General features: G+C 47.7%; 2 protein-coding genes across 3 annotated transcripts in view; one reads left to right on the forward strand and one right to left on the reverse strand.

Moving 5' to 3' along the window:
- Positions 1 to 15,092, forward strand: part of TNNI3K (TNNI3 interacting kinase) — a 164,798-nt gene that overhangs the window by 108,767 nt on the left and 40,939 nt on the right. For both annotated transcript variants that reach the window (XM_072128309.1, XM_072128310.1), the window contains one exon: positions 7,761 to 7,870. In XM_072128309.1, the coding sequence (XP_071984410.1) occupies positions 7,761 to 7,870 (110 nt within the window). The remainder of the gene's footprint in view (positions 1 to 7,760; positions 7,871 to 15,092) is intronic.
- The window catches only part of LRRC53 (leucine rich repeat containing 53), a 36,943-nt gene continuing 34,072 nt past the window's right edge, over positions 12,222 to 15,092 (reverse strand). Inside the window, exon 4 of the mRNA XM_072128308.1 lies at positions 12,222 to 14,955. Coding sequence (XP_071984409.1) covers positions 12,719 to 14,955 — 2,237 coding nt within the window. The 3' untranslated portion in view covers positions 12,222 to 12,718. The remainder of the gene's footprint in view (positions 14,956 to 15,092) is intronic.

Below are 15,092 nucleotides of genomic sequence, written 5' to 3' on the forward strand. Positions count from 1 at the left end.
GTTTATTGGCAGCCGTTACAGCAAATTGACCCCCTGGTTGATAGACGTGGCTGTGATTAGCTAGGGGTGTCCCCCTGACACTCACAGCTAAGGCTGGTCGCTCGGTCAGTTTGCTGTATTGGCTGCACTGCCACCAGTTTGGCAACATGTCCGGGTCACGTGGGGGGCACCTGTAAGATTCTGGACACTCATCTCTATTCCCAAGTAATCAATGCCATTATTTTTGGATGTTAAAGGGAACCTGTCATCAGAAACGGGCCTAATAAACCACTACCTGTATGTTGTCAAGGAACTTAACGCCTTCCTGATCATGTCCATGGCCCAGCAGGTTCCATCACCCAGAAAATAAACTTTAAAGTGAGATGTAGACTGGTCGTATAAAGTGAAGTAGGCGGAGAGAGTTAAAACGGAAGTTACGCTCTCCACACCTCCTTCCCTATGATTGACGTCATGCACTGGACTTCTGAAGATCCGGTTAGTAATGTTTTTGGATGCTGGACTATCAACTACAGTGGAGGAGATGGGGAGAGCTTGACTTCAGTGCTAGACTCTCCGCCTCCATGACTTTTACATCTCACTTCAAAGTTGATTTTCTGGATGATGCCGCCGCACTGGGTCTTGTAAGAAACACAATCTGGAAGTCTTCAGCTGTATAACAACTAGTAGCAGTTTATTAGGTCAATATCTGCTGACAGGTTCCCTTTAAGTGTCTGCACCAACCCATGACCACCCACCTAGTGACAAAGAGCCTAATTAGTACAGTCTCAGTACCTAATATGATAATTAGGCTCCCCACTGTCAGAAAGGCGGTCCTAGGCTGCAGGACGCAGTGTGGCTCCACCCATCTGACAATAAATAATCAGAACTTTCATTGATTTGTAACATGATGTAACTGTAACTCTTCCAGAATCGGTGCGGTGGCAAATCATTGGACACTTCCTCTCCGATGGTTCGTCTTCTATCCGGCGTCCGTATGTAAATGTTTCATCTCACAATCCATCGGATCCATCAGGACGAGGTCGCGGAGACTGGTAATGGGCCCTCGCTGGGAATCACTGGCGGGCAAATAGCGAAGGGGCAATTAAGAGGGAATGTGCGGCGCACCTTGTATCCCGCTAATTAACACGGCGATGGATGGGGCCGAGTTTTATATCCCACTCATCTACTCCAAGTCATTGGAAGCTTTTAGTCTTATTGATGGATTTGGGGGTTTAATGGAAATTTATTCATACATTTTCCGTGGATGTGGGAATTTAGGAAAAAAAAATAAGGGTAAAAGAAGTTCTGGAAGATCAAAGGTTCAATGAGGTCTCCTCGAACCCCTCGCCTGCTGCTCGTGTACATTCTCATCTGTTGCTGCTTTTATTCAGCTTTTCCATGGTTTTTCTCCTCGTGCTCCTACAAACACTTCACTTCCTGTTTGGGTCACTACCTCTTGAGTACAAGTAGTATAGTATTCAAGAGGTAGTCACCCAAACAGGAAGTGAAGAGGCTACAAGGAAACCTACCACTAGAACACACCGCAGAGATTTATTATAGTAGGGAGATTGCGATGGAAGGTTTGACATTTCTTATTAAACTGATGGTCCCAGGTAGTGCATTCCAGAGAACTGGTGCAGCTTGGAAGAAGTCCAGAATACGAAAGGGAGAAGTTCAGCCAATAGAAGATAAACACCGCTGTATAGACTCCTGCACTGCTCATACACCGCTGTATAGACTCCTGCACCGCTCATACACTGCTGTATAGACTCCTGCACTGCTCACACTGCTGTATACCCTCTTGCACCGCTCATACACCGTTGCATAGACTCCTGCACTGCTCATACACCGCTGTATAGACTCCTGCACTGCTCATACACTGCTGTATACCCTCCTGCACCGCTCATACACCGCTGTATACCCTCCTGCACCGCTCATACACTGCTGTATAGACTCCTGCACCGCTCATACACCGCTGTATAGACTCCTGCACTGCTCATACACTGCTGTATAGACTCCTGCACCGCTCATACACCGCTGTATACCCTCCTGCACTGCTCATACACCGCTGTATACCCTCCTGCACTGCTCATACACTGCTGTATAGACTCCTGCACTGCTCATACACTGCTGTATAGACTCCTGCACCTCTCATACACCGCTGTATAGACTCCTGCACTGCTCATACACTGCTGTATAGACTCCTGCACCGCTCATACACTGCTGTATAGACTCCTGCACCGCTCATACACCGCTGTATACCCTCCTGCACTGCTCATACACCGCTGTATACCCTCCTGCACTGCTCATACACTGCTGTATAGACTCCTGCACTGCTCATACACCTCTGTATAGACTCCTGCACTGCTCATACACCTCTGTATAGACTCCTGCACTGCTCATACACCGCTGTATAGACTCCTGCACTGCTCATACACCGCTGTATAGACTCCTGCACTGCTCATACACCTCTGTATAGACTCCTGCACTGCTCATACACCTCTGTATAGACTCCTGCACTGCTCATACACCTCTGTATAGACTCCTGCACTGCTCATACACCGCTGTATAGACTCCTGCCCGGTATGTAGGGCTGATGGCCTGGAGCTCGGGGCCCCCTGTTCTCGGTGCAGACGTCTCGCACGTTTATCGCCTCCTAATAGATGCAAATGAAGACTCGTTAGCGATTTTCTCTGCATAGTTAATTTTAGTGCAAAGAAGACGATGGAAAACTCAGCGGTGAAGAAGTTAATTAAAGCAGAAAGACAACAACAGGAAAATATTCCAGAATCATCAAGTATCGGATTATTGATAAACGCCCCCGGGATCTGGATACACAAATACGACTAATAACAGCAAATTCTATTCATTCTGCGAGAATTTATATTGTTTGTGAAGTGAAATGTTCTAACATTTTCCAATCTACATCCAATCCTCGAGGTTTTCTAGATCTCTGCTTCATTTTTACTTCCCTGGTCATGTGATGTCACACAGGTGCACGGCTTGTTATATCCCTGGTCATGTGATGTCACACAGGTGCACGGCTCGTTATATCCCTGGTCATGTGATGTCACACAGGTGCACGGCTTGTTATATCCCTGGTCATGTGATGTCACACAGGTGCACGGCTCGTTATATCCCTGGTCATGTGATGTCACACAGGTGCACGGCTCGTTATATCCCTGGTCATGTGATGTCACACAGGTGCGCGGCTCGTTATATCCCTGGTCATGTGATGTCACACAGGTGCACGGCTCGTTATATCCCTGGTCATGTGATGTCACACAGGTGCACGGCTCGTTATATCCCTGGTCATGTGATGTCACACAGGTGCACGGCTCGTTATATCCCTGGTCATTTGATGTCACACAGGTGCACGACTCGTTATATCCCTGGTCATATGATGTCACACAGGTGCACCGCTGGTTATATCCCCTAGTCATGTGATGTCACACAGGTGCACGGCTCGTTATATCCCTGGTCATGTGATGTCACACAGGTGCACGGCTCATTATATCCCTGGTCATGTGATGTCAAACAGGTGCACGGCTCGTTATATCCCTGGTCATGTGATGTCACACAGGTGCACGGCTCGTTATATCCCTGGTCATGTGATGTCACACAGGTGCACGGCTCATTATATCCCCGGTCATGTGATGTCACACAGGTGCATGGTTCGTTATATCCCTGGTCATGTGATGTCACACAGGTGCACGGCTTGTTATATCCCTGGTCATGTGATGTCACACAGGTGCACGGCTCGTTATATCCCTGGTCATGTGATGTCACACAGGTGCACGGCTCGTTATATCCCTGGTCATGTGATGTCACACAGGTGCACGGCTCGTTATATCCCTGGTCATGTGATGTCACACAGGTGCACGGCTCATTATATCCCTGGTCATGTGATGTCACACAGGTGCACGGCTTGTTATATCCCTGGTCATGTGATGTCACACAGGTGCACGGCTCCTTAAATCCCTGGTCATGTGATGTCACACAGGTGCACGGCTCGTTATATCCCTGGTCATGTGATGTCACACAGGTGCACGGCTTGTTATATCCCTGGTCATGTGATGTCACACAGGTGCACGGCTCCTTATATCCCTGGTCATGTGATGTCACACAGGTGCACTGCTCGTTATATCCCTGGTCATGTGATGTCACACAGGTGCACGGCTTGTTATATCCCTGGTCATGTGATGTCACACAGGTGCACGGCTTGTTATATCCCTGGTCATGTGATGTCACACAGGTGCACGGCTCGTTATATCCCTGGTCATGTGATGTCACACAGGTGCACGGCTCGTTATATCCCTGGTCATGTGATGTCACACAGGTGCACGGCTCGTTATATCCCTGGTCATGTGATGTCACACAGGTGCACGGCTCATTATATCCCCGGTCATGTGATGTCACACAGGTGCATGGTTCGTTATATATCCCTGGTCATGTGATATCACACAGGTGCATGGCTCGTTATATCCCTGGTCATGTGAAGTCACACAGGAGCACGGCTCGTTATATCCCTGGTCATGTGATGTCACACAGGTGCACGGCTCGTTATATCCCTGGTCATGTGATGTCACACAGGTGCACGGCTCGTTATATCCCTGGTCATGTGATGTCACACAGGTGCACGGCTCGTTATATCCCTGGTCATGTGATGTCACACAGGTGCACGGCTCGTTATATCCCTGGTCATGTGATGTCACACAGGTGCACGGCTCGTTATATCCCTGGTCTTGTGATGTCACACAGGTGCACGGCTCATTATATCCCTGGTCATGTGATATCACACAGGTGCACGGCTTGTTATATCCCTGGTCATGTGATGTCACACAGGTGCACGGCTCGTTATATCCCTGGTCATGTGATGTCACACAGGTGCACGGCTTGTTATATCCCTGGTCATGTGATGTCACACAGGTGCACGGCTTGTTATATCCCTGGTCATGTGATGTCACACAGGTGCACGGCTCGTTATATCCCTGGTCATGTGATGTCACACAGGTGCACGGCTCGTTATATCCCTGGTCATGTGATGTCACACAGGTGCACGGCTCGTTATATCCCTGGTCATGTGATGTCACACAGGTGCACGGCTCATTATATCCCTGGTCATGTGATGTCACACAGGTGCACGGCTTCTTATATCCCTGGTCATGTGATGTCACACAGGTGCACGGCTCCTTATATCCCTGGTCATGTGATGTCACACAGGTGCACGGCTCGTTATATCCCTGGTCATGTGATGTCACACAGGTGCACTGCTCGTTATATCCCTGGTCATGTGATGTCACACAGGTGCACGGCTTGTTATATCCCTGGTCATGTGATGTCACACAGGTGCACGGCTTGTTATATCCCTGGTCATGTGATGTCACACAGGTGCACGGCTCGTTATATCCCTGGTCATGTGATGTCACACAGGTGCACGGCTCGTTATATCCCTGGTCATGTGATGTCACACAGGTGCACGGCTCGTTATATCCCTGGTCATGTGATGTCACACAGGTGCACGGCTCATTATTTCCCCGGTCATGTGATGTCACACAGGTGCATGGTTCGTTATATATCCCTGGTCATGTGATATCACACAGGTGCATGGCTCGTTATATCCCTGGTCATGTGAAGTCACACAGGAGCACGGCTCGTTATATCCCTGGTCATGTGATGTCACACAGGTGCATGGTTCGTTATATCCCTGGTCATGTGATGTCACACAGGTGCACGGCTCGTTATATATCCCTGGTCATGTGATATCACACAGGTGCATGGCTCGTTATATCCCTGGTCATGTGAAGTCACACAGGAGCACGGCTCGTTATATCATTGGTCATGTGATGTCACACAGGTGCATGGTTCGTTATATCCCTGGTCATGTGATGTCACACAGGTGCACGGCTTGTTATATCCCTGGTCATGTGATGTCACACAGGTGCACGGCTCGTTATATCCCTGGTCATGTGATGTCACACAGGTGCACGGCTCGTTATATCCCTGGTCATGTGATGTCACACAGGTGCACGGCTCGTTATATCCCTGGTCTTGTGATGTCACACAGGTGCACGACTCATTATATCCCTGGTCATGTGATGTCACATAGGTGCATGGCTCGTTATATCCCTGGTCATGTGATGTCACACAGGTGCACGGCTTGTTTTATCCCTGATCATGTGATGTCACACAGGTGCACGGCTCCTTATATCCCTGGTCATGTGATGTCACACAGGTGCACGGCTCGTTATATCCCTGGTCATGTGATGTCACACAGGTGCACGGCTTGTTATATCCCTGGTCATGTGATGTCACACAGGTGCACGGCTTGTTATATCCCTGGTCATGTGATGTCACACAGGTGCATGAAGTTTTCTATAAAACTGATACAGAAAGTATATCGGAAAATTGTAGAACTTCTCATTACACAAATAATTATTTGCTGATAGTTCACGACCCCTTTATGATCTGTTCACCCCCCAAATCCAGTAACATCCGTCTGGTGCGGAGGGTCCGGGGGTCTGTGATGTGGATTTGGCACATTTGGGGTGGGGGGGACATGATCTCGGTGATCCGGGGGACGTCTGGGATTTTATTCTCTATAATAATTGCAGATTTTCCACGACCCGAATAACAGGAGATTTCTACAAAAAATCTAATAAAATGTTTTGTATTTACTTTTACGAAAAATTTTGTGAAAAACCCACAAGTATCGCCGCGGTGACGGCTTCACGCCGAGCAGACCGGCAGCATTGACCCAGAAATGACGGAGATTTGTACGTCCCAGTTGCCCGGCAACATCCAGGCTCCGTTATGTGAGGTGCGAGGTGCCGGACGCCTCGGATGTGTCACCCGGGGATACAGGGTGCACTGTCACCATCCGCCACCTGAGGACGGGGGCGCTGAGGAGCCGGGATGGGAAAGGGGGTCAGGAGGGTCGCACTGAAAATACAAACAGATCGTCTGTGTAGCTGTACTAAACAACCGGAGCCCCAGGAGGAAAATTAGACTTAAACGATCACCAGTTTGGAGAACCAGGGATTTTATCCTGACCCCCCGGATCACCAGGGGCATCACTGCTCACAGTCCAGCACCAACAGGGATTGACATCACTAGTGTCTTTACTTATAACCCATGCACTGACCTAGACCACCAGGGACCCATGTACTAACAATAAATAGACAGGTTATTAAATTTAAATTTAAACTCCTTGTGGTAGAGCCCCATTAACTAACTGATACCCCATGTATGTATCTGATTACATGAAATCACAGCAGCCTCCATGGACTTCTACTCCTCTCTTTGCCTCCATGCAAGCTGCTGTGATTCCATGTGATCAGATGTATGCATGGGGTACAGCTTGCTAATGTTATGAGGCTAAAGGACCTGTGATGATGTCACCTCGGTCACATGACATTATTGCTAACTGCTGAGAGGGAATGGGGAGGAGCTGCTGTATTCAGCCAGAGGAGGCCACGCCCATCTGACTCGCTCGATCCCTGGATACCAGGCAAGTTTATAAGTCTGATTTTATGTGGATCTGAGGGAAACTATTTTTAGCTAAGAGAAGGGCGGGATTTAGGTAATAGGGATCTATGGGAACCTGTCAGTAGCTGTGTATGTGAGAATGTGCTGACAGGTTCCCTTTAATCCCCTCCATGTGCAGAGCTTTGTGGTGGTGACAGCAGCGCCGCTTGTCCCCGGAGGTCCCCGCCTTCTTCTTCAGGACCACATGTTCTCTGGACATTTCTAAGAGTTTCCTGACCCCTTGTGTCTTTCAGCGGCTGCGGCTGCGGACATGGCGTATCACCACGTCAGACCCCCCATAGGATACTCCATACCCCGACCCATCTCATCGCTGCTGATCAGAGGATGGAACGCCTGTCCCCAGGTAAGGAAACATTGTTTAGACTCTTTTCTGCTGTTATAATTATCAGATGTTCCTACACCGGGTCCATTCATGTCAGTGATAACTGTGTAATACCTCGTTTCACCTGCGGGGGAGCTGCAGGCAAATAGAAGACTTGCTTTCAGCTTTCTGAAGACATAAAGTATTAGCATTGACTTATTATAGGCTGCATTTGTTCATTAACCCCTAACACTAAAATGAGGGGGGGGGGATGAAAGTGTTAGTTTTTTATTGTAGATATTTAATGTATTCCTGTATAATGTCATTAGGGGGCTGCCTTACAAGCTGCTAAGAGGCAACGTTTCCCTGTATCACAGGATGTGATTGAAGTCTGCTGCATCCTGTGTGAACCCATTGATGAAGCAGAATCAGGGCCAGACTATGGAGAGGGCTCCTGGGGTGCGAGCCCGGGGCCCCCACCACTTGACTCATCAAGTCCCCCTAGTACCTGGTTGCTAGTGAAGTTCTATCAGTGTTAGGTTTACTTCCTGACAGATCACTTGCCCCACTCTCCCCCCACCGAGTGATCGGACAGAAGAGGAGAGAGAAGTCTCAGAGAAGCAGTGGCGGGTAGGACTGGTGGGACAACGGGGACTAGTAGACAGTACTACTGTCACGCTGCTACACTGCTGTACATTGTGCTGCTTTCCTAAAGCACTAAATCAAGGCAGAGGGAGAGTTCAAGGCAGATAGTTAGGTGCACAGCAGTGTGAGGACAAGCCCTCAGGAATCTCTGAGAAGCTACAATCCTGGAATATAGACTCAAACGTCACAGTCCTGGTACTACTAACAACATACACAAAGGACTGATTATACATCTCCAAGGACAATACCCAACACTGGCTGCAGTGAGCACAGAGCACAGCAGTGTGATGGAAAGCCTCCAGTGCTCTTAGAGAAGCTACAATCCTGGAATATAAATCCAAATTTCATTGTCCTGCTACTACTAACCACATACACAAAGGTATGAGTACATATCTGTCCAGGGAAAATAAATAACACTGGCTGCAGAGAGCACAGAGCACAGCAGTGTGAGGTCTGATTACACATCTCTCCAGGGACAATACATAACACTGGCTGCAGAGAGCACAGAGCACAGCAGTGTGAGGTCTGATAACACTTCTCTCCAGAGCCAATACATAACACTGGCTGCAGAGAGCACAGAGCACAGCAGTGTGAGGTCTGATAACACTTCTCTCCAGAGCCAATACATAACACTGACTGCAGAGAGCACAGAGCACAGCAGTGTGAGGTCTGATTATACATCTCTCCAGGGACAATACATAACACTGGCTGCAGAGAGCACAGAGCACAGCAGTGTGAGGTCTGATTACACATCTCTCCAGGGACAATACATAACACTGGCTGCAGAGAGCACAGAGCACAGCAGTGTGAGGTCTGATTACACATCTCTCCAGGGACAATACATAACACTGACTGCAGAGAGCACAGAGCACAGCAGTGTTAGGGGAAGCTATTATCCTGGAATAAAAATCCATATTTCACAGTCCTGCTCCTACTAACTACATACACAAAGGTCTGATTACACTTCTCTCCAGGGACAATACATAACACTGGCTGCAGTGATGCCTAAACCAAGCTGGAGGATTAAAGGGATTGTCCTTTCATGTAGCACATATGTACAATTGTCCCCCACCTTTACCCCTATTGGAGACTGTGTGCAGGACCACCCTTCTTGGGGGCTTTGCTGAGCCCCTTAGCTCTGGCTATTGGCTATGCACCGGGCATGCTGATACTTGTAGTCCCACAGCCGCCGCTCGTCGTGCTCTGGGAGCTGCACATGATCCGTGGTGTGACACTGATGAGCTCCGTGTCTTCATGGCGGATCCTCGTCTCTAACACAATTTGGAGAACTTTGAGCTGTAATTTATGCGCCACAATTAACCTATATGTCACACTGATAACAAGGCGCAGCCACCAAAATAACATCATATTTAAGCAGCAGATAAGAAATGAGTCGGGAGGAAGTGATGGATTTTTTGGATAAAAAAATAATTAAAAAAAAAATCTGCAATTAATAACAATAATAATAAGAGATGAAATGTCGCCCCCCAGTGGTCGGGACCGGGATTTATTCATTCAATTTCAATCAAGGAGAATGTTTGACAATAAAAGAAACATGAAAAAATCTAAAGAATAAAATATATATATATTTTTTTTATGAATATTATATTGTAATGTGATGTAAATGACCTCAAATATCAAAGAACAGGAATTCTACTGCACCAAATGATATCATGTATAGAAAGCCGCTGGGGGCTCTGAGATGTGCGACGTGACCTAGTGATGATTCAGGAGGGGGTGTCAGCCCCACGTTAGTTTAATATGGCTGATAACAGGGAGACATAGCTGCAGACACCAAGTTTATATGTTATTTCCTACCCACAGGATAAGGGTTAACGAGCTGATCAATGACCCCCACTGATCACAAGAGCTGGACCCCAGCAATCCAGACAATGGGGGTCCTCTCCTCATTATTGGGTAGAGAAGAAGGTCAAGCATGTGTCCAGTTAATAGTGTGAGAATCTCACAAATTGCTGGACACAGCGCTCAGGTATCTCTGGTGCTCCCATTCAATGTTATAGTGATTACTGGTCACAACGCTCTGGTATCTCTTGTGCTCTGGTATAGTGATTGCTGGACACAGCACTCAGGTATCTCTGGTGCTCTGGTATAGTGATTATTGGAGGCGATTGCTGTGCTTTGCAGCTCCATCCATTACTGAGAGCGGGACCCCCATTCTCCCATTTGTCAGGGGATCCTATTCTCATGATTAGTGGGAATCCCAGCAGTCGGACCTTTACTGATTGTTTTCCAATATCCTGCGGGTAGGGAATGACTTTGTGCAGCCCCTCTAAAGGCTTCTTTAAGGGTTTGTTACATCCAGTTGTGTTCAGCAGTTTATTTGTAACGGGTTTATAATCCAAAACAGCCCCTCATGGTTATATTATATATAAAGCCCCCCTCACCCCCTATGTATTCAATATGTGCAGCCTTATGTGGCCCCCCAGCAGCTCTGGGCCCCGGCACTTGCCAAGGTATACCCGGTGTCAGAACCAGCTATGGCTACAGGTAAGGGGGCATTATATGGATGGGGCTATAGATAAGGGGGCATTATATGGATGGGGCTATAGATAAGGGGGCATTATATGGATGGGGCTATAGATAAGGGGGCATTATATGGATGGGGCTATAGATAAGGGGGCATTATATGGATGGGGCTATAGATAAGGGGGCATGATATGGATGGGGCTATAGATAAGGGGGCATTATGAGGATGGGGCTATAGATAAGGGGCATTATACAGATGGGGCTACAGATAAGGGGCATTATATGGATGGGGCTACAGATAAGGGGGCATTATATGGATGGGGCTATAGATAAGGGGGCATTATATGGATGGGGCTATAGATAAGGGGGCATTATATGGATGGGGCTATAGATAAGGGGGCATTATATGGATGGGGCTATAGATAAGGGGCATTATATAGATGGGGCTACAGATAAGGGGGCATTATATGGATGGGGCTATAGATAAGGGGGCATTATGAGGATGGGGCTATAGATAAGGGGGCATTATATGGATGGGGCTATAGATAAGGGGGCATTATATGGATGGGGCTATAGATAAGGGGCATTATATAGATGGGGCTACAGATAAGGGGGCATTATATGGATGGGGCTATAGATAAGGGGGCATTATATGGATGGGGCTATAGATAAGGGGGCATTATATGGATGGGGCTATAGATAAGGGGCATTATATAGATGGGGCTACAGATAAGGGGGCATTATATGGATGGGGCTATAGATAAGGGGGCATTATATGGATGAGGCTATAGATAAGGGGGCATTATATGGATGGGGCTATAGATAAGGGGCATTATATGGATGGGGCTGTAGATAAGGGGCATTATATGGATGGGGCTATAGATAAGGGGGCATTATGAGGATGGGGCTATAGATAAGGGGGCATTATATGGATGGGGCTATAGATAAGGGGGCATTATATGGATGGGGCTGTAGATAAGGGGGCATTATATGGATGGGGCTATAGATAAGGGGGCATTATATGGATGGGGCTATAGATAAGGGGGCACTATGAGGATGGGGCTATAGATAAGGGGGCATTATATGGATGGGCTATAGATAATGGGGCATTATATGGATGGGCTATAGATAAGGGGGCACTATGAGGATGGGGCTATAGATAAGGGGGCATTATATGGATGGGGCTATAGATAAGGGGGCATTATATGGATGGGGCTATAGATAAGGGGGCATTATATGGATGGGGCTATAGATAAGGGGGCATTATATGGATGGGGCTATAGATAAGGGGGCACTATGAGGATGGGGCTATAGATAAGGGGGCACTATGAGGATGGGGCTATAGATAAGGGGGCACTATGAGGATGGGGCTATAGATAAGGGGGCACTATGAGGATGGGGCTATAGATAAGGGGGCATTATATGGATGGGGCTGTAGATAAGGGGGCATTATATGGATGGGGCTGTAGATAAGGGGGCACTATGAGGATGGGGCTATAGATAAGGGGGCACTATGAGGTGGTGGGCACAGAGGGGATGTGTTCCCTGTGTAATGTAGGACAGGTCCTCCGGAGTGACAGACTCTCTTTGTAACCAGGAGATGAGGTTCCCAAACCGGATAAAGTTTAGGCGCAGTTTTCCAGAGAGCTGTAACTTCCATACACTTTAATATTTAACCACCTGACAGCGGAGGCCGGGACCTGGTGCCTCGCGTCTCCCGCTGATGTTTTGGCTCTTTAACAATTGATAGCGGAGAAGTCACTTGATTTTCTTGCTGGCAGATTTGGGGTCCCGGGCTCCGGATTTCTCGGGAAGGATGAGGCAGATTTTCTTCCTCTGGCTGCCGTCTCCTGGTGCGCTGTCATTGTCATTAGCGGGATGATTTGTCGCCTGCCAGGTGTGGCGTCTTGCGTTGCGTTCGCTCAGATATTTTTGTATGTTGATTGTTTCGTTTAGACTTTCTACAACAATGATGACTTTGGAGGTGTCTGACAGGCTGAGGCGCTTCCTCCCGCTCTCCGCAGACGCTTTGGAGTGATTGTTATTTGCATTACTTTGCCGGTTCGGTTGAGGGGGTGATGCAGATGTCTGCGCCTCCGACCCCTCCGGTGCCTCATTATTTTGACTCGGAATTAAGGAATCCTCATTCTTTACAGGAGACTCGGCTTCTCGTGACTGATGTGACTTAAGGGGCAGGTCTGGTTCTAGCGCAACATCTTGTCGAGCGACTTTCATTCCATCAAGTTTATGATCCTGGGCCGGTGTCTTCTCCACCTGCTGATTGATGTTACGCTGAAGGTCAATGACTCCGCTCAATGGTGGATCATCTCTTGAGGGAGCGCTTTGTAAACTAGAAGCAGGAAATATTTCTCCATGGTCTGCGTGATCCATAACCTTCTCGTTTCCTTCTGTGTGTACATCTTCCCTTTCCCCTATAAGGAGCCCGGTCTCGTCTGCCTTGGATTCAGCCGCTGAGCCGGCACTGGCCTCCTTAATCTCTCCATCTGTGGCTTCATTGATCGTTGTGTTTTTAATTGAATTATCAGGTCCGGGCAAATGACCCGCTTCAGTAATATCATCTCTTCTATTGCCCTCTAAATGGCCATTGACCTTATTACCTGGCAATGATGAAGCAGTAATATCTATTTCACAGTTAATGTTATTTCCACTTGAGGAAGAGTCTGTTCCTCCAGAAATACCGGTGACATTTGACGGTGGTGGATCAAGCGCATTGCCGCAGAGATCGCCAGTGTTATCTTGGTTTTCCAACTGTGTCTGTGGCTTGGTCTCCGTTAACTCTTCGCTCTTGTCTTGTATCTTCAGATCTTTAAGCTGGCCGGGATTATGGCTTTGCTCTGCAGAACGCTTTTCTTCACATTTCAAAGCCTCGTCACAGTTGAAGGCTGTTTTTGAACCTTGATCTTCAAGAACATTTACTGAGGAACCTTCTAGTTTCCCGATGGAAAGACCTTCTAGTTTATCATCCTCTTCCTTGACTGGTGTCATTGCTTCTTTACCAGATTTATCATTCTCATTATCGCCTCTCTCCATCTTCCCCTTAGACTTTGGAGGATATTTAGCTTTTTGATCTTTCAAAACCTTCGATGGACGGTCAACAAGAGATGTGTCATTCTCCATAACCATGGTTTGGGTTGTTGGTTTTGTCTGGGAAGAAGATGAGGATGAATTTCCCGGTCTTGACTTCTTCCTCGGTGACTGCGGTGGGAGTCGATGACCTCTTTTGGTGGCCTCCATAGCTTGCTGTGGATGGACCCTGATTTTGCGAAACGGTTGAAGATTGACTTTCACTCTTAGGTGGTCTTGTTCCTTTCTGGAGTACATGGTGTTGCAGTTGATGTACACATCCTTCAAGGTATCCACCAGGGTGCCGGTGCAGCTTGTCTGTCTAGCTCCATAGTCTTGGTTATTTATAGTCAGCAGATACTTGCTCCCAAGGTGCGGGCGGCAGAGCTGTTCCTGCCGTGATTGAGGGGTGTTTACCGCCATGTCTGACTTGTGCTGAATGTGTGGTATATAAAAACCAACACTCTTTGGAATATTCACTTTTCTTATCCGGGCTGACAGCAGAACGCCGTCATTATTCAAAAAACAATTTTCTTCAGTGACACGACTTTGGATTTTCTGTTCCTCAAATTTTACATTTTGTGTCTCCGGTTCAGTTATTTGTCTTCTGGGTTCCTCTAATTTATCACATTCCATGTATTTACAGATAAGGTCATTGTCTGTCTGTGAAGAAATATCTTTTCTCTCATTCAGAAGAACGCTGGGGCCACCTCTTAGTGATCGATGGGCACGCGGCGGCGGTCTCGCGACATGCATCTTCATTTCCGCCGATCCCTTTGTTGTTAAACGACTCATGACATCAGCATTTTGCTTGTAAGGGCCCATATTTCTTTGTGAGTCGCGGCACAGATCCGGTTGGGGAAAGTTGTCAGATCTGATTTGTGACATGTCTCGTCTTCCACTCGTCTCACCTGTTGGGCGAAAACATGGACGTTAGATGTTGGACTAATATACGCGTCGTCACATCATAATGGCCGTTATTGTATGACCGCATCTTTTTGGGATTGTACGATGACGTATGGAACTGCTGAGTCTGCAAATGTTGTCA

The sequence above is a fragment of the Engystomops pustulosus genome, chromosome 10 (genome assembly GCF_040894005.1).
Source record: "Engystomops pustulosus chromosome 10, aEngPut4.maternal, whole genome shotgun sequence".
NCBI lineage: Eukaryota > Metazoa > Chordata > Amphibia > Anura > Leptodactylidae > Engystomops > Engystomops pustulosus.